Source organism: Pyrus communis, chromosome 10 (genome assembly GCF_963583255.1).
Source record: "Pyrus communis chromosome 10, drPyrComm1.1, whole genome shotgun sequence".
In the NCBI taxonomy this organism is placed as follows: Eukaryota; Viridiplantae; Streptophyta; class Magnoliopsida; order Rosales; family Rosaceae; genus Pyrus; species Pyrus communis.
Window position 1 is genome coordinate 3,446,061 of NC_084812.1, and position 18,271 is coordinate 3,464,331.

An 18,271-nucleotide genomic window follows, 5' to 3' on the forward strand; every position below is an offset into this window, starting at 1 on the left:
CTGTTGAATGTGGAGACATAGTGAAGATTTATAATCAAATTCATCGCCACCATGCATTAACATTCAAACAATTCATAGTAGATTGAAGAAACCAAAATATGATAAAGTAGAACAAATTTTATATTTAAGAAAGTAAAGCGAACCTTTGAGTGAGTTACATCTAGTGATATCAAAATCGAGTTGATGCACAACTAAAAATAAGCCAATATAAAAAACTATTGGAAAATTTATTTAAACCCATGTAACCTCTTTTTATACTCAACTTAAAATTTTAAATGTTAATTGTCTCTTTTATCCTATTGCATAATTACTATTAAGTACAAAATGAAATTAATAATAAAATTCAAATTTATCAATAAACCCAAACACTATAATTAAACCCTATGATCATTCTTTGTTTATCCTACGTTTATGAATTTTTTGTTCATTTGATTTCAATTTTTTAGAGTTTAGAAGATGAGTATTTTTTTTTTTCAATCAATCCTGCATAGTTTGTTTATCTTTCTACAACAACAAATTGTTGCAATCGATATTCCACTGTCCATCTGCACCGCAAAAAACCAAAAAGACTTGCAGGTATTGCAAGGACCTTGGATTCTGTTTGCTTCTTCTGTTTATATATATATATATATATATTCTCTTCTTCTTCTTCTATGTTGGTGTAGTCTGGCTACACCCCAAAATCATGGCATCAATGTAGCTATTGGTGCAAATAGTATTGCCTAAAAGTCCTAATACAAAATCTGCACCTAAAAAACCAAAAAGACTTGCAGATATTGCAAGGATTGCTTCTTATGTTTTTATATTATTATTTTTTTCTTCTCTGTCGGTGTAGTCTGACTACACCCCAAAATCATGGCATCAATGTATGACCAATGCAGCAACATTTTCTGTGACTTAATCGAGGTTTGGAACATCAGAGACATGAACGACCTTGAGAGCCATTGATTTTTATCTTGCAATTTGCAGACTTTGCAAAAATTCGAGCTATGGGAATTCAAGAAAAATGAGGACACTAAGAAAAATTGGCACACGGTTTTGAAGAGCACAGCTTGCTGCTGCAACTTCTGAATTAAAAATCAAATGGGCGTAAAAAGAAATTCACATATTGAATTGGATTTATGGGGTATTAGGTATTAAATTTGGGTTTAAAGAAATATTAATAGTTTAGTTAAAAATCAAATAAGTGCAAAAGGTAAGTTAATTGGTAAAATAGGTTATATGAGTTTAAATAAAATTTCTCAAAACTATTTTGCCCAGAATGATTAATTAATAAAACTAAGAGCGGGCCAGTGTAACCCAGTAAGGGGCACGTCGTGTGAATTCAAAGCACAAGAAGAAATGGCATGAAGAAGTAACAATATAAAGTAGTAGCTCCTTTTAAACCACCATCTGCGAAACCAACTGGATTTTGTCAGCAAACTTCCCTCCCTGCCATTATATAATTTCACACACGCTCAACGCTGAACTCAAAAAGCTCCAGTCTTTTGAGACTTCTTCCTTCCTTCCTTGCTTGCATGCTTCCTTCCTTCCCAGTTGATTACAAAGTTAATCAATGAATCATCCGCCTAATTACGGTCCCAGCAACTCCAAATGCAGTTACGCAGAGATTGAGGGTGTTGATTTCGATGACCCCGTCTTCTCAAATCCCGACCTTTTGTCTCTCAGCTACTCTTACCGCCCCGCCACCGCCGCCATTGGCTTTTCCCCACCACGCCCAGCAGCCGCGGCCACCCCCGGAGACGATTGCCCACAACCGCAACTGCACGTGCGTCTGCCTCCGCGGGTGCAGCAAAAACTGAACAGTATATGTGGGGAGAAACAGCAGCCGCAGCCGGACGCCGAGTTGAAAAGGAAGCTGGGTTTGCTGGGGGAGGAGAAGGCACTCGAACTCCTTGACATCAGCACCCTCAGTGGATGCATTTGGTTCTTGCTCCACCATGACAAGTACCAGTGTACCCCTCATTCTCCTTCTCCTTCCCCTTCCCCTTCCAAGTCTGGCCCTGCTGCTTCTCCGCTTCTTCACAGCCCGTCTCCTGCTTCTCAAATCACTCCTGGTCGTCAAGGTCAGATTTTTACTTCATGGGTTGTTTTGTTTTGGTTGATCAGCGATGGGTTTTCTTTGCTGATTATTTTTAAATCCGATTTCTGCTATTTCTGTCGAAGAATGCGAGAATCCCACGTGGGAAAATTGCCGCTTGATAGAAAAAATTTGATATAGGTCTAATTTTTTTAGCCCAGTAAGAATAGTCTAGTTTATTAAAATAAGTCAAATTTCTTTAAGTTTTATTATTTTATTATCAATAATTATCTCTTAAATAATAAGATTTATTATAAAAATTAAATTTCTTCATAATTATCTCTTTAATTATTTATTTTTTTTGTTCTTTCTTGTTCTTTATCCCGTTTTAAACCCCATTTATGGATTTTATTTTTTATTTTTATAATCAACCTATATTACATGTTAATTATATTATGTTTTTTCTACCAATTAAGTTTCATATCTTACTTATAGGTATGATATATATTCATATATTTGTTACTTGAGTTAGGGTAGAATGATTTGCAGATAGATTTATGTCAATATATATATATTTTTTTTTGTTATAAGATATTAATTATATTTTTTTGAGGTTGAAAATTCATAATATTAGAAGATTTTAATTAATTTTTAATATTTTTAGAAAATATAAAATGAGCATTAAAAAAATAAATACATATAATTAGATAATTGGACTCATTCCTAAAAACCATATATGTTTTTGAACTTGGATCTAAAATGAATTACAATGTATAAAGAATGGTTTCACTGCTAATAATGCCGATGCCCCCTTGTGATAATTCTCTCATTTGTTGGTTAGGACAATATCGGTGTGATTAGTAATTTAGCAGTGGACCGTTAGTCCGTCCCATTGAAATCTTGACACTTTCGTTATGTGAGTTGCAGGGAGTACTCGTGGAGGACAGATGCAATTGCATTCCTATTTCTTTCCATCTCCTTCAAAATCTGTACGCGCATCTCTTTTTCAAGGCCCGTCATCTGCTCCTATCACTCCTGTTCGTCAAGGTGAGGTTTTCACGTTGAGTTTTTCTTTCATGGGTTGTGTCATTTCTGATTGTTTTTCTTTCAACCCATTTTTTGTCTCGATTATGTGAGTTACAGAGCAACCTGCAGACCGTGAGGGAAGAGTGAGGCCATTCAATTCCTCCTATCCCTCGGATTCTCCTTCGAAAGCTGCCCGTACTTCTCTCTTTCAAGGCCCGTCTTCTGCTTCTCCTCCTGCTTCTAAGTCTTCTCTCGCTCCGGTTCGACTTTTTCAAGGTCAGATATTTTGCACTTTCTCTGTTTCATGGTTTTCATTCATCGTGATGAACTGTTTGTTTGTGATAACTATCTATTTTTGGAGCTCTCACTAATCAGTCCTTGGTTGTAGACCAACCAAGACACGATGGGCAGGCACAATTAGAAGCTCTAGGCGAACTTGAATTCAGGAGACAGTTTCTGATATTAAACTACGCCGGAGGGTATGCGAAAGTTGGACTGTGGCTTATTTGGTTCTGAATTTCCTCTTGATTAAACCGTTTACTTACCTGCTTTTGGGTTTCTTTACTTATGTATCTATTTTTTTAGAACGAAGTTAGAAGATGTCCTAGAACCAAAGACTATTAGAAGTTGGAAAGATATGCCAATGCAGCGGTTTGAGAACACAGTTTGGGAAACTTTGGGTAGGAAATATGCTCGCAAGGAAAACCGACAATGGGTGAGTATCACTCTCAAAGCTGGTTTATGTTTAAATTAATGAATTACCATAATCTTTGCTGGTTGGTTTTCACTCTTAGCCTACTTTTTATTCAAGTTCCTGTAAAGAAAATTGGACTTTTAACGCTGTTCACTGCCACTGGCTTCTTTAGTACTGGCATCAGCCAATCTTTATCCATTACTTTTAGTCTATATGCCTAATGCCCTAATGTCCCTTTCATGTTTTCGGTGGGATGTAGACTTTGGATTTGGAGTCTGGAAAAGCATACGGCTACCATTGTGAAGTCGCTGTGGATGGGAGCTACAATTTTAAGGTTTTTACTCCTACCCCCAGTATAAATGTGATCGCCCACAAACATGTGTCTGCATGCTTGCATATGGGTAATCTGTTTGTAGTTCCTTTCTGACGTCGAATACCTGATATATATTGTTATTTTTCAGGGCCCCTATCTACACACCGCAAAAAGAACTCTCCTACAGAAAGTTTTAGGAGACGACAGCGTTTTAATGGTGAAATTTGCCGATGCGAAAGATCCCTGGAAGCAGAGGGACCTTTATGCTGACTATAGCAAGGTCGCTAGAGAAGGGATTCTTGTTGGTTTGCGCCGATATCGTTTCTTTGGTATGTCTTTAATGCCTTCTTATGTGAAATTTGAATTCACAATTTTGAAGATGTTCTACTTCCTTAACCACTTTGATCTTATTCTTTCCCGTGCTTTTCTTGATTGGCTCAAGAGTATAGTTTATCATGTTACTTCACATACTGGAAGTAGGACGAGAATGATGACATGGTTTAAACTTGGGATTCTATATTTTTGAAACTGATTTTTATGTTATTTAGACCATTTATCAGTGGTGAACTTTTAACGTGTATTTGACAGTTGAACCTGTTGTGTTCATTTCATTCAGTTATTGAGAATTCTAGTACGATTGATCATTATTTCTGTCTTTCTTAATATGGTTATGAATCAGTGTTCAAAGATGGTGGCAATAAAGAAAAGACAAAAAGCTCGACTTCATCACCTGTGAGGTGTTACTTTATCCGTGTGGACTCTAGTGCCGCGATTGACAGGGGAGAAGATTATAAAATATCTAATAAAACGATTCATGAAGCAAGATGCATTTTCATGCATCCACATACTGTGTCCACTGTGAGCAACTACATGATTAGGTATGTCGCTGTCTATAACACACAAAGTTTCTTTTTTGATGTTGTATGGAAGCATTTTTCCTTAAGGTTTTAAGCTATCATCTTTCTCGGGGATTCAGGTTTTCACTTATTTTGTCTAAGACAGAGAGCTTAGAAGTAAAAGATTGGTCTCTTGTGAGGGTTGACGACATTGATGATGAGTATTGTCTGGTACGATCCTCAAACTATCTTTTCCAGTAAACTTGCCATTCCTAATTATATTTAGATATCCTTTTCTTTTGTTTAATCTTACCATGCAGTTTATTTTTTATTTTTTGTTTTCAATAAACTGCAGGATGCATACGGTAATCATATCTATAGAGACGGCAAGCCTCTTATACATTCAGATGGAACTGGATTCATATCAGAGGATTTGGCGTCACTTTGTCCGAAAGAATTGCTGAAAAAAGAGTTCAGCAATGAATACTTTGAGGTTTGTGATTCTATATTTTAGGTAAATTGGAGATTTTGAATTAAGTTCGCTCAATATATTCTCATTTCCTTTGTGCTTTTGTTTTCCACCTGCTTTCCCCCTGTAGCCTTTGCTCATGCAGTGCCGACTTTTCTACAAGGGCCGTGCTGTGAAGGGAACCTTTCTGGTCAATAAAAAGGTATGATTTCTTTCATTTACTTACGGAAATGCCCTCATCATTACTGAAGTAAATCGAAACAATACAACCCCAATTACAGGTTCATGCATTATAATGAAAACTTTAGAGAATAGTTCTGATTAACATTGTTTTCTTCATTATCTAAATTTCTGACGTCCTATACTATTTACAATCTTCTATGTCCAACGTTGTAGCTACCACAAAAAACGATCCAGATTCGACCATCAATGATTAAAGTTGAGACAGATCGAAAGATGCTGGATGGTCAAACAGTGAATTCGTTGGAGATAGTTGGAGTAAGGTACACCCATTATCTAGCATGTATGTTTGCCTAGTTTGTATTGCTCCCCCTACAGTTGAGAATTTCAGATGCAGAGCAAATTATTGAAGGCGTAGTTTTTAAGTTGACGTTTTCATCTTCCAGTACAAAGCCTAGGAATACAAAATTTTCGAGGAGTTTAATTTCCCTTCTGTGCCATGGAGGGGTGCCGAAAGATTATTTCATGGAGTTACTGATGAAAGATCTAGAAAATACTCATGGTGTTTTCTGCAATAGGCGTGCAGCAGCCAAAGGTAAGCTGATATTTCTTTCTTTTCAAATGGCTGACAAATTCTTGTTTTGATACATGTCCATGGATTAAATAACATTCTATCAAATTTATTTTTCCCTTCACTATTTCTAGTTCCTTGATGGGTTTCGTTCCTTCATCTTCTGTATTTGCAGTTGCCTTGAGCTACGGCGGGATGGATTATGACTACAACACATTTAAGATGATCTCTTCTGATATTCCTCTAGAAGAATCATATTTGCAACATCGTTTGTCATTCCTGATGAAAGAGGAAAATACCAGTCTTAAAAAAGGGAAAATTTCTAGTCCTCAGAGTTACATGTTGATGGGGACTACTGATCCAACAGGGATTCTGGAAAAGGATCAAGTTTGCGTTCTTCTGTATGTACAATTTCTGGCATTTTTTAATCCTCTCCTGTCACACAAAATTCATTAAATAATTTCATGAAATTAGCTATAAAATACAATCGCTTGATTACATGTTGTACGATAAAATCATAGAAGGAATGAATTAATCTGCAACGGCAATATTTGTAGTTTGGTAAAATGTTTATCCAAACAACTGAGACGTAAAATCTTTAATCTATGTTATAAGATGGTATTATCTAGTTATGCTGTACAAGTTTTCGTAGTTTCTTGCTTTAGGAGTTATAGTTGCACTAATGTATTATGTATATTATGTTTCTACGGATTATGAACTAAATTTTCCATGTAGAACTGTTTTTAGTATATGTTATAATATGGTTTTAGTTATTTGGATTGTTTTCTTGTTTCATGTGTTCTAAAGGTGTTACTCTGCATTGTTGCTTTGTCGATTCATGCGGATCTTAATGTCAATAGATATGGTTCACTTATCGTTTGAAGGTTTAATTTTCGGCCCAACGACATTTGCAGTGACAGCGGGCCAATTCAAGGAGAGGTCCTGGTGTACCGGCATCCAGGTTTACATTTTGGTGATGTTCATGTTTTGAAGGCCACCTACGTGGAGGAGTTGAAAGAATTTGTCGGAAATAGTGGCTTTGCTATATTCTTCTCTCGCAAAGGTTCGCGTTCAGTAGCTGATGAAATGGGTGGTGGAGATTTTGATGGCGATCTATATTGGGTCTCAAGAAACCCACGGGTTGGCATTTACCTAAAGCATGATCACTTTGTCATTATTTTGAAACTTCAACATGCACAGACCATCTAGAACTACTTAACCAGTTTATGCATGGAATGGAAATAATTTTGTTCATCATTAATTCTTGGAATTATTTCAGCTTTTAGAATGTTTCAAACAAGGTGAACCTTGGATCGATACTTCATCAACGCCCAAAGCTGCCACCACCTTACCACCAAGTGCGCTTTTGCCCGATCATATAGAGGATGTGCTCTTTAAACAATTCTTAACAACTAGGTTTGAACCGAGGTATGGTGAATCTGTATTTAGACCCATTACGGTTGAATTACATTGAAATTCTGGTTATATTTAGGTTCCAAATGTGTTGTAGTTACTATTTTCTCGATGGTTAATGCTCTTAGCTTTAGTAGAACCTTTTGATATCGTTTTGAATGCTTTAAGGTAGCATAGTTCAGTAATTCTACTGGCAAAAGGAAACTTTAAATTCCAATTTTCCTTATTAACGTTTAGTACGTTCTTGACCGTTACAAAGTGTCAAGTAATTGTTGAACCTCATTTTAATTTGGTTTCCATTTTTCTCGATATGATATCAGGTGGTGGATCTCCCTATTTGTTTAGACTGAGACGGCAGTCTCTGGCTATGGTTCATGCTTATTTGTATTAAATTTGTTTATAAATCAAACATTTCATCCACAGCATGTCTTATGTTTCTGGTGCTCAAAATAATTTCTGTTTTTTCAGTTATGCGATGAGTACGGCTTCTGACAACTGGTTGGCTTATATGGATGAATATTTGACCCTGGGAGATGGTCATGAGAAAACCCTTACGAAGGCAAAAATGCTGCGGTTGGTTGATTTATACTACGATGCTTTGGATGCTCCAAAAAAATGTCGAACGGTTAGTTCTGTTGTTTCGTGCTTCAGTCATGTTATTGGATGATATTAATATGACTTTATCTTACTTTCTCTCCTGGATGTTATACAAATGGAACTTTTGTCCGTCTTCGATTACCCTTTGAGTCGATTGCATATGGTGCAAGAACATTCTCACCCTCTTGCTGTTTTAAGTTCATGCATTGGAATGGGAATTCAGTAGCCAGTGTTTGGTTATTTACTGTTTGTGTATGATCTCCGGTGATTTAAAACTTGGATTTCACTTCTGAGTAACAGGTCAAAATCCCCAATGATTTGAAACCGCGGTCATTCCCCCATTACATGGGTAAGCTCAACTCGTACAAATCAACTTCCATTTTGGGATCAATTTATGACGCGTTGGAGGAATATCAACCGGAAGACACTTCTGACGAAGGTGATGAAATGCTTTTCTAATATTAGCTAGTCGTATTACATACGTTGCTGTCCATAGAAAAGCAAGAGTTTTGACTTTGCTCTTGTGCCTCTATGCATTTGTGCAGTAGTGGAAAAACTTCCTTGTTTCGATGTTGAAGACCTCCCCGAGCAGTGTCTGAAGAAGTGGTACGAACTCTACGAGCAGTACAGGAGTGAAATGACCTCCGTCTTGCAATACGATGATAAAGAGGGCAAGAATAAGGCTGCCGATAACCTCATAAGACGGTATAAGGAGGTAAGATTAATGAACAAACATTTCAGGACCTGTTATGTGTTCCGGTGCCTGTTCTGCTCTCACTGGTTTTTCTCAAATATTTTTGCAGATTCTGTATGGTTGTGAGGACTTAGAGAAGAGCACAAGGCCATTGGATGAAATATTCAACGAGGCACTCGCCATATATCGTTTCGCGTATGACTACGCTTGGAAAGCAAACGATGTAAGGAAATGTGGGTTTGCATGGAAAGTTGCAGGTTCAGCTCTCTGTAAGTATTACAAGACCAAACACGAGGACCGCACGTTTGAAGTCTCGTTCTCTGTTCTCAAGGACATCCTCTAATGAAAGGGGTACGGGGGCTCAAGATCCTCGGCTGAAATATTCATCCGAGAACCGAGGCACCCCCGCTCTGTATCGTCTGTGTATAACTTGTGAAGTGCTTGGAGGCAAGACGTGTGCAAGTAAATGCTGTATTAATGCAATGTAACATTATTCATCACTATATATGAAAAAGCAAAAATCATTTCCCAAATATTTGATTATCAATCAGTTAATTTAATAACATAAGAGTCGAAATTGTGAAAAGACAATAAAATTCTGTTGGAACGAAGGAACAAAACTTTAAGAAAGTGATTTTTGCACTACTTTTACAAGTTATGAATTGTTCTGGTAATTAGAGCAGTTGAGAAAGAGACATTCAAAAATTGAAATTTCAATTTAAACACAATGACAATATGATAGTCATTCGAAAAATATTTATTGTATGTCATTGTCAAAGCAGAAAATATGCAAAAGTTTTGAGAAATATTTTTACTCGTCATCCTATTAATTGTCTTAGGATAAGTTTAATTTAATTTTTCTATTACACAATCTCAAAATCTAAAATAATTTAATGATAATTAATCGGGTGGTATGCCGTCACCAATGAACTCAAAGTGTTTGCCTTGTTTAGTAAGCTTCTGAAAAAATCTGGACCTGGATTGTCTTAACCCTCCTCATCCTATTCCCTCTTATTTCTGTGGTCACGATTAAGCCACGTTAACATTTTATATTAACTTTTTTTATAAAAATAATAAAACAAAAAATAATAAGAATATAAAATATTAATATGGCTTCAACGTGATCATAAAAATAAAAAGGTATGAGATGAGGAAGGCAGATAATCCAAGTCGAAAAAATCTACACTTGACTACAGTGGCCCTGACACTTAGCAAGGCAGCAGATCCCAATCCGAATATTATTTGGATTCTTCAATAGCAGACAACCCGACAAAGATATCAGAAATGCAATCTCAAAGTGGAATCTTTGTAAATTTTATATTTTAACGTTAATTTTTGTTAAATATTATAAATATTGTGTAAATGATAATATTATGAGATTAAATTTGTAGATAAAATTTTATAAAATAAATAATATAAAAATTGATGATTAGATTATTACCTAAATATTGATGTACGTGCTCAATCTATTAGTAACATATTATTTAATTTGTAAATTTAGTCTCATCTAGTTTTATCTGTATATAAAAATTATGAGATGGTAAAGAATTTATAAAGAATCTCAGTTTGAAAGAATTTTGGTAACATTTCTCTTATTATATTATTTATTGGTGCTTAAAAAGTCTTTCTTATTCAAAATTCCACCTGCATCATTATACAGAATCTCAAGCCGCAGATGGAGATGGAGGTAAAGTCGTTCAACAATTTACATAAAGCAGATTTACTATTACGAATTAGGCATAAAATAATTTATACAAAATATTATATAATTAAACCGAACACAACAATGATGACCTCGCGATCTAAGCACCATATAAAAATATAAAATAGAGGTTTTCATTAATTTTCGTATATTAATTAAAGAAAAACTAATGAAATTGGTTTGAAAACTTTGAATTTTAACAATAAGGATAAAATAAAATGTAAAGTAAATAATACCTAAACTTTTCGTTAAAATTCCTTATATTAAAACGTAACTTATGGTTTGAAATTGAGTCAGATTGGTTCAAAATTAATGGATCAGTGGACCATGCATAAAAGAGCCCTAAAGGAAAAAGAAAAGAGCTGAAAAAGAATGATATACTTGGGGACTAAGGTACTCTAACTTCTCAAGGAAACCATCTTTTCTATCGTTGAAAAAGGATGAAGAACCACTTTACCTTGTCGGCGCATGGTTCAGCTTGGAGTCTCGGTCCAATCCAAAGTCTCTGTACACAGAAAACTTGGTCCGGTTCATCCCAAGATCAAAAAAGTGTAAATATAAACTTGGTCTGGTTCACATGGCAGGGGGACGTCATGTGAATTCAAAGCACATGAAGAAGAAGAAATGGAATGGATCGGAAAAAGGAATAGTACGTAGTAGCTCCTTTTAAACCACCCGGTTTGAAATCAATTGGATTTTGTCAGCAAACTTCCTTTCTTCCTTCCCAGTTAATTACAAAGTTAACTAATGGATCATCCGCATAATTACGGTTCCAGCAACTCCAAACGCAGTTACACAGAGATTGCGGCGGCGGCCACGGCCGGAGACGATTGCCCACAACCGCAACTGGTGCCTCTGCCCCTGACGGTGGAGCAAAAACTGAACAGCATATGTGAGGAGAAAGGGCAGCCGCAGCCGGACGCCGCGTTGAGAAGGAGGCTGGGTTTGCTGGGGGAGGAGAAGGCACTCGAACTCCTCGGCGACATTTACAATAGTAAAAAACAGATCAAAACCCTCAATGGATACATCTGGTTCTTGCTGCGCGAAAAGTACCAATGTACCCCTCGTTCTCGTTCTCCTTCCCCTTCCCCTACCAAGTCTGGCCCTGCTGCTTCTCCGCCTCTTCACAGCCCGTCTTCTGCTTCCCAAATCACTCCTGGTCGTCAAGGTCAGATTTTTACTTCATGGGTTGTTTTGTTTTGGTTGATCAGTGATGGGTTTTCTTAGCTGGTTATTTTTAAAACCGACTTCTGCTATTCTCTCGAAGAAGGCAAGAATCCTACGGAAAACTCTTAATTGATAAAATGAATTAAAATATATAAAGAAAGGTTTCACTTCTAATATTCCCGAGGCTCTTTTGTGATACTTCTCTCTTATAATATAAATGCAAACTAGGACAATTTCGATGTGATTAGTAGTGAACCGTTGATTAGTAATGGACCATTAATCTGTCTCTTTGAAACTTGGCACTTTGGCTATGTGAGTTGCAGGGAGTACTAGTGGAGGACAGAAGCAATTAAATTCCTATTTCTCTCCATCACCTTCGAAATCTGCACGTACATCCCTTTTTCGAGGCCCATCATCTTCTCTTCCTATCAGTCCTGTTCATGAAGGTCAGATTTTCGTTCATGGATTGTTTTTCTTTTATGATTGCTTTCTACTCCTATCCCTCGAATTCTCCTTCGAAAGATGCCCGTACTTTTCTTTTTCAAGGCCCGTCTTCTGCTCCTCCTACTTCTATCACTCCGGTTCAACTTTTTCAAGGTTAGATATTATGCACTCTCTCTGTTTCATGATTTTCTTTCATTGTGATCAACTGACAGGAGATACCACAGACAATCGATACTTTCAATCTAGCAGAGCTTCAAACGTAAATGCAACTGCAAAGGTGTCAAATTACGAAAGTAATTTGGAAAAGGTGGGTTCCAGATGTTTAAAGTCTTTTTGTGTTATGAGTTTAGTGTCATTGTCTTCTGCCTTTCTACCACCTTTTACAAATTTTCCCTTTGGTTCAAACATCTTCCTTTTGAAGTAATTATCTCTCCTCCTAGTTTTTGATGTGACTACTGACAAGAGATTGGGCCTCGAACAGGGCCAATGTTACCCCGTTTAAATGTAATTAAATTTGGCTTAATTATATAAAAACCTTTCACCTTCGGCTTGTCGGGAAGGGGGTTACAACCATTAAATGACCGTTACTAGCATAAACTCTTCCTCTAATCCACTTACTCTAACGGGCAAATTTTGAAGGATATAAAAGCGAACGCGTTGTCAATTTTCACTTCACCTTCAATTTCCAGAAAACTTTTAAGTCTTCGAAAGATTGATAATTTCATCTTGCGAAAACTGAATTCAACTCTCCGTTCCTGAAAATTTCAAACTCTCAATCAATTCATCCATGCCGACTTCAACAGCTTCTCGTCATGAGTTTGATGAAGGTCTTACCAGCCTTAGAACTCGATTGAACACTCTACAAAGTGCGAGGTGGTCTGAATCTTCCAGTCTACTTTCACCATAGGAATCCTACTATTTGGGCCTTGTGTGGTACCAAGAAGTGTCAGATGTAGTTGAGAACAATATGCCCCCAGCCACCTAGCTCTCTCATTCTCCTTATTCTAATTCGAAGGGAATTTGCCCAACCAGGTGGAGTAACGCTTCTAGAGGTTTCCCGACCTGATTATGATGTCCAAATCTTCTGTGACCCTGAAGCCCGAACTGCTCAGTGTAGCCTTGCTATTCTGGAATAATGCAACCAATACTTTTGTTTTCAGAATGGAACAGATGTCTCTCACGATTTTGGCCATGGCTCAGCTGTTTGGTATGTGGCCATGAGGTAGGTGTTTTGACGTCTCAAAGGATTAGTCGTCTCACTGGGACTTGTAGTCGAAGAAGAAGAAAGGAGAAGTTGAGGCCACTCTACCACCAGTGAAGATTAAGTATCTATCTTCAGAGTTTCAGGCTTGTGCGACCTACTACTTTAACTTTCTTAGCTATTTTAAAAGCAAGTATGGTCCCTCGTCCCTCTCTACCAATAGAGATCAAGAGCACATGGACTTCTTGCTCTATTAGATGAATAAGTTCATGTTCCCCAACCCTTTAAAGGGTATGGAAGTTAGTGGATCCCTCTCGCTGTAGCCTTGAATCAATATGATGATATTGAGGCCACGTTTGGCACTGATGGTGAAGAGGCCGAGGACGAGCTACAAATGTTCCTCAAGCAACCTGTCAGGTGCTAGTTCTCAGGCTCGGGCAACTTCTCCTACCTCTTCATCTTCATCAGAGATCCTCAGATAGAGGAGAACTAAGGCTAGGCACAACAATCTTGCCTCAGAGGCTTCCTATACTTCAACCAGAAATAGGACTAGGCTCAATACTGGTTCAAAATAGGTAAAGCTTCTGGGATAGTCGGTAGGAAGAAGAAGAGAGCAGCCAATAAGTGACTAAATGCTTTTTGATGAATTGTTAACCCAAATTCCTCAAATTTGTTGGTTTATATAACTTACTGATGAATTCTAACACAAGATTGTCCGAATTCAACTAGAAAAATGACTAGGCCCGAGACTAGTCTCAAAATAGGTGAAGCTTTTAGGATAGTTGGTAGGAAGAAGCAAAGAGCAACAGTAAGTGACTAATTGCTTTTTTATGAGTTGTTAACCCCAATTTCTCAGATTTGCTGGTTTTTGTAACCTACTAAAGAATTCTGACATAGGATTGCCCGAATTCAAAAAGACTGGATCTCTTTCCTCACAAATAAGCCAAGGAAGTTTAATAGTATCTGGTGGTGATGATGAGATGACAATATAGTGCTAGCAGAAGTACCACATCTTATCAAGGTATCTTCCTGTCATATCGCCTTCAACTTTTACCTTATCAGCTTTTCAATCAACTAACTTCTCATCCTTCTAATATCTTTGTAGTCCACTGAGGTTATAAGGCCTTCTAGGAAAGCCCCTCTCAATTTTGAGAATCTTTGATTGATCTGACATCAAAGTTAATGTCTTTCTCATAAGAAGATTATGGAGCTAAGATTGAAAGGTCTGTGATACACAAATCACATGGGGAAGGTTTTTCAGTTCCTTCCACAAAGGCAGTTTCTAGTGCCTTATTTGTAAAGAAAATCACCACAGTGCCCGACACTCTTCCAACTACAATATCTACTTCAAAGGTGGTGAGTTTTCATCAAACTTACCGGAGAAAACCACAATAAAAATATTGTTGCTACTATAAGTCATCCTTTAGATATTCGATTTACATTTTTCTGTGGTTCACAAATCCTGATTTTCTCTTATGCCCTTTGTCCATGGATAACTTACCACTTGTTCTGGCAGGAACAAAAGAATCAAGTCATGGATGAACCTCTCCAAGATATCCCTTATCCTTATGAGGTTGGGAGTTCACGAGTCCATCCCTCAGGTCCTTCTGGTGCTGATGCAGAGCCTAAGATGTCAGCGGAGTCTTTCACTTTCCCTTTGGGCAACAACTCTCCTTCATCTCATGTCGTCGAGCAATCAAAGGTTGTTTTGATAGAGGCTGACAATGTTAAAGTGCCTGTAGAGGTAGCAACAATTCCCGAACAGGTATATTCTTTATCACTTATCTATTTTTACTATTCCAGTTATCCTTTTTAACTTTACCATGATTTTCGTTGCCTCGCACACTTTGATTTCAGGATTCAGCAGCTTCATCTTTACCAGCTACTCATGAAGAGGCCTCTCTAACTATCAACCTTCCCCCTACCCCAGCAATTGGAGTAGTGGATATGGACAGTTCGTCAGGGGAGAAAGAGAAGGCCCCTAGCTCGACAACAGAAGCTCACAAGACATATTTCCTTGTTCCTCCTTCTATGCCTGATGCTAGCAAGGAAAAGCTTAGCACACCCTCTCAGAGCAAGCAGCAAAAAGAAAAGGCTTCTTCCTCATCTTCCAACTTACCAGAGCAGCCAACTCCTCTAGCTGTGGTTTATCCCAACATATCCCTCTCTGAGGTCTTGCTCGAACTTCAGAACCTCAAGCAAAAGGTTGACTCCCGGAGCCAGAAGCCATCAGTCCAACAAGCTCAAGATCTAAAACAATCCTTCAAACACTGGTTGGAAGGTGGTTTTGATGTCAACTTCCAACGCGACATGCTTAATCAAGCTGAGAGTACACTTGAGAAGCTGTATGAGGTTAATGAGATCACCAAAGAGCAATTCCAGACCTTTAAATACTTCTTCCAGCTTCTAAAGCAGTTGCAGGAACAATACTTCCAAGCTGCCAAAGAGGCTGAACATATGCAACAAATGAAACTCCAACACTCTGAGTTCTCTACTCTTTTGAAATCTGTTATTGGAGAAGGAACCAAAATTAGGGATAGTATTTCTGTAGTGGACCAACAAATTCAGCAGCTAGAGCAAGAGTTGGCCAAACTGAAAGCTGAGAAAGCTAGCTTGGCTAGTGAACTAGCTGTGAAAGTGGTTGAGGCCCGAAGTGCAAGTCAACAAGTAGATATTTTGGATGCTCAGTTGGTCAACAGCAACATTGCAGTTGAAGAGCCTGAGAGGCTGGAGATTGACATGAAGACTGTATATGCTAGGATTGTTGCCCTAGCTAAGGATGCTCATTTGTAATTTCTGTTCGTCTGTGTTTATTTTCTTTTGTTATTTCAGTTTTTGTAAAGCCACTTGCTGGCTATCAATACTTTTATTAGTAAAAGTTTGCCTTTCTAATTTTTTTTTTTTTATAGTTTTGCTTCAAAATCCTTCTGTTATTATGTAGTCGTATAACAATTTGTGAATAAAGATGCATTGTTTAGAGGCTTTCTTATTCACAACATCTCAATACAAATGATGAACAAAGCTTTTGGATGAAGCTGTTTTTTCAAACAAATTTAACTGTAGTACATACTTCATAAAAAGCATAGAGACAGAAAACTTTTGCCAGCTCGGGCAAAATTTGGAGGGTCACTCAAAATTGACAATGCCAATTAAGGGCATAAAACTTTTGAAATGAAGTTTTAATATAGGCAATGTATCAGATGCAATTACAAAAATGTCAAATTTCAAAGGAATTTGGAAAAGGTAGGCTGCAGCAAGTTTTTGTATTGTAGTTGAGTATTCTTGTCTTCTGCATTTCTGCTACCTCATATAGAACAGATTTTCCCTTCGAAGTAATTTTCTCTCCTCCTAGTTGTTGATGTGATTACTGATAGGAGATAAGAATTTACATTGCAACTTGAGTTTTCATCCCTTCAAAACTACCAAAATGCCATCAAAAAGTGTCTTTCCTCTTTAAAACCTGACTGAGGTAACCGTCCAATGTGAAAGAGGGTTTTGCTACCGGAGTAGGATTCTCTCCCCTTCTATTTCCATCCCTTTCTCTTTCCTCCTTTCACACATTGTTTTTTGTCTTATTGTCTCTATAAAAAAATTAATATAAGATGTTGACGTGGCTTAACCGTGACCGTTCAAACATGAGAAGAGGAAAGGAGAAAGAGATTATGAGGGGAGAGAATCATCCTTTGCCGCCCACAAAGCCTTGTGGAAAATGCTTTTAAATTCTTGGCTTGCACACCATTCACTTTTATCAACATAAATATTCGTCTGTGCATTAAGTGAAAAAGTGAGTCTGAGCCTCATAGACCCAATGTTAATTTGAAGTCCAAACATGCCGAATGCCCTAATCTACACACCGCAAAGAGAACTCTCTTACAACAAATTTTAGGAGATGACAGCGTTTTACTGGTGAGGAGCTCCCTATCAAACCAGCTAAGCTTTCGAAAGAAGACCTAGAAGAGGAGCTCATAAAACTGTTTTTGACAACTAGATTTAAACCAAGGTATGCATTTGACTTTGTTTTATAGCAAATTGGGCTGTATTACGTTCAGTCCTGGCTGTTTTATGGATGGTGAATCTCTCTGTAGTCGGAGTTGAGTGAGCATTCTCCACGTTAACCAAAGGTGATAGAAATATTCTAATATTTGCTACGCATTAAAGTTCCTGTCAATGAAAATATTAGTTTTAACTCGCTCTTCCACGTTAACTCTCTTCAGGAGTTAACAAACTAGTAACATATTCGGATTTCTGATCGTAGATTCTGTACGGTGGTGATGGTTTCGACAAGAGTACAAGGCCGACGGGTGAAATATTTGACGAGGCGACCGCCATATATAATATCTGTTATGACCATGCAAGGAGTGCAGGAGCTGTAAGTAAATGCGGGTTTGTATGGAAAGCTGTAGGGTCAGCTCCCTTCAAAATTCACTTGATCAATCAAGGTGATGAAGGCCCTTTTCTAGTGTCACCCGCCGTCCTGAAGGAACTCTAACTAAGTACTGGATTGTGTAATCAAGCTAGACTTTAGCGACTGTTTCTGGTCAATAAATGTTGAATATATTGTAACATTTTTGTTGTACATATAAATTCATGGTTCTCGATCATGGATACTTAATTAGTTTGGAATGACAAACTCATTATTCCAATGTTCATACGAGAATAAAATCTAACCATGAAGTGAGGAACGGTAACAACTTTCTTATTTGTATTTGTTTTTTTTTTGTGAATTCTCCTTACTATCCTATAATTTGCACATCGATTTGAATAGTATATTTCTAGGTTATTTTTTAAAGATTAATGTAATATGAAATCGTCCCATCACCCAAGTGTTATTCAATAAATACACCAATCATGTAATTTAGTTAAACATTGATATTTTAAAATGCTGATAGAGCGGTTTAACAACTACAATTTCTATTTTAGTTGATAAGTAGATTGTTCCAATTA

At 37.3% G+C, this 18,271-nt stretch overlaps 2 protein-coding genes across 2 annotated transcripts; both read left to right on the top strand.

The window, feature by feature from the left end:
- The first annotated feature begins 1,555 nt into the window (after positions 1-1,555).
- On the top strand, positions 1,556-9,346 carry LOC137746956 (probable RNA-dependent RNA polymerase 5). The gene is made up of 20 exons (XM_068486959.1): positions 1,556-2,066; positions 2,948-3,067; positions 3,164-3,322; positions 3,435-3,525; positions 3,632-3,761; positions 4,000-4,074; positions 4,202-4,382; positions 4,733-4,931; positions 5,030-5,120; positions 5,245-5,382; positions 5,489-5,560; positions 5,755-5,861; positions 5,985-6,133; positions 6,285-6,510; positions 7,024-7,249; positions 7,389-7,537; positions 7,991-8,147; positions 8,420-8,558; positions 8,665-8,834; positions 8,923-9,346. Exons 1-20 carry the CDS (start codon positions 1,556-1,558, stop codon positions 9,154-9,156), a joined length of 3,324 nt encoding a protein of 1,107 aa, XP_068343060.1. The 3' UTR covers positions 9,157-9,346.
- A 1,916-nt stretch (positions 9,347-11,262) lies between these two features.
- On the top strand, positions 11,263-16,301 carry LOC137746957 (uncharacterized). Its single transcript, XM_068486960.1, has 5 exons — positions 11,263-11,683; positions 12,006-12,128; positions 12,339-12,433; positions 14,844-15,092; positions 15,185-16,301. The coding sequence occupies exons 1-5, from the start codon at positions 11,263-11,265 to the stop codon at positions 16,118-16,120; spliced, it is 1,824 nt and encodes a 607-aa protein (XP_068343061.1). The 3' UTR covers positions 16,121-16,301.
- The last annotated feature ends 1,970 nt before the right edge of the window (positions 16,302-18,271 follow it).

Bases quoted from the DNA above. Each gene is read 5' to 3' on its own strand.
- LOC137746956 (XM_068486959.1), top strand. From the start codon at position 1,556: ATGAATCATCCGCCTAATTACGGTCCCAGCAACTCCAAATGCAGTTAC. The intron at 2,067-2,947 runs GTCAGATTTTTA...TGTGAGTTGCAG, and splicing joins AATCACTCCTGGTCGTCAAG to GGAGTACTCGTGGAGGACAG. The intron at 5,862-5,984 runs GTACACCCATTA...TTCATCTTCCAG, and splicing joins TTGGAGATAGTTGGAGTAAG to TACAAAGCCTAGGAATACAA.
- LOC137746957 (XM_068486960.1), top strand. From the start codon at position 11,263: ATGGATCATCCGCATAATTACGGTTCCAGCAACTCCAAACGCAGTTAC. The intron at 11,684-12,005 runs GTCAGATTTTTA...TGTGAGTTGCAG, and splicing joins AATCACTCCTGGTCGTCAAG to GGAGTACTAGTGGAGGACAG. The intron at 12,434-14,843 runs GTGGGTTCCAGA...TTGTTCTGGCAG, and splicing joins ACGAAAGTAATTTGGAAAAG to GAACAAAAGAATCAAGTCAT.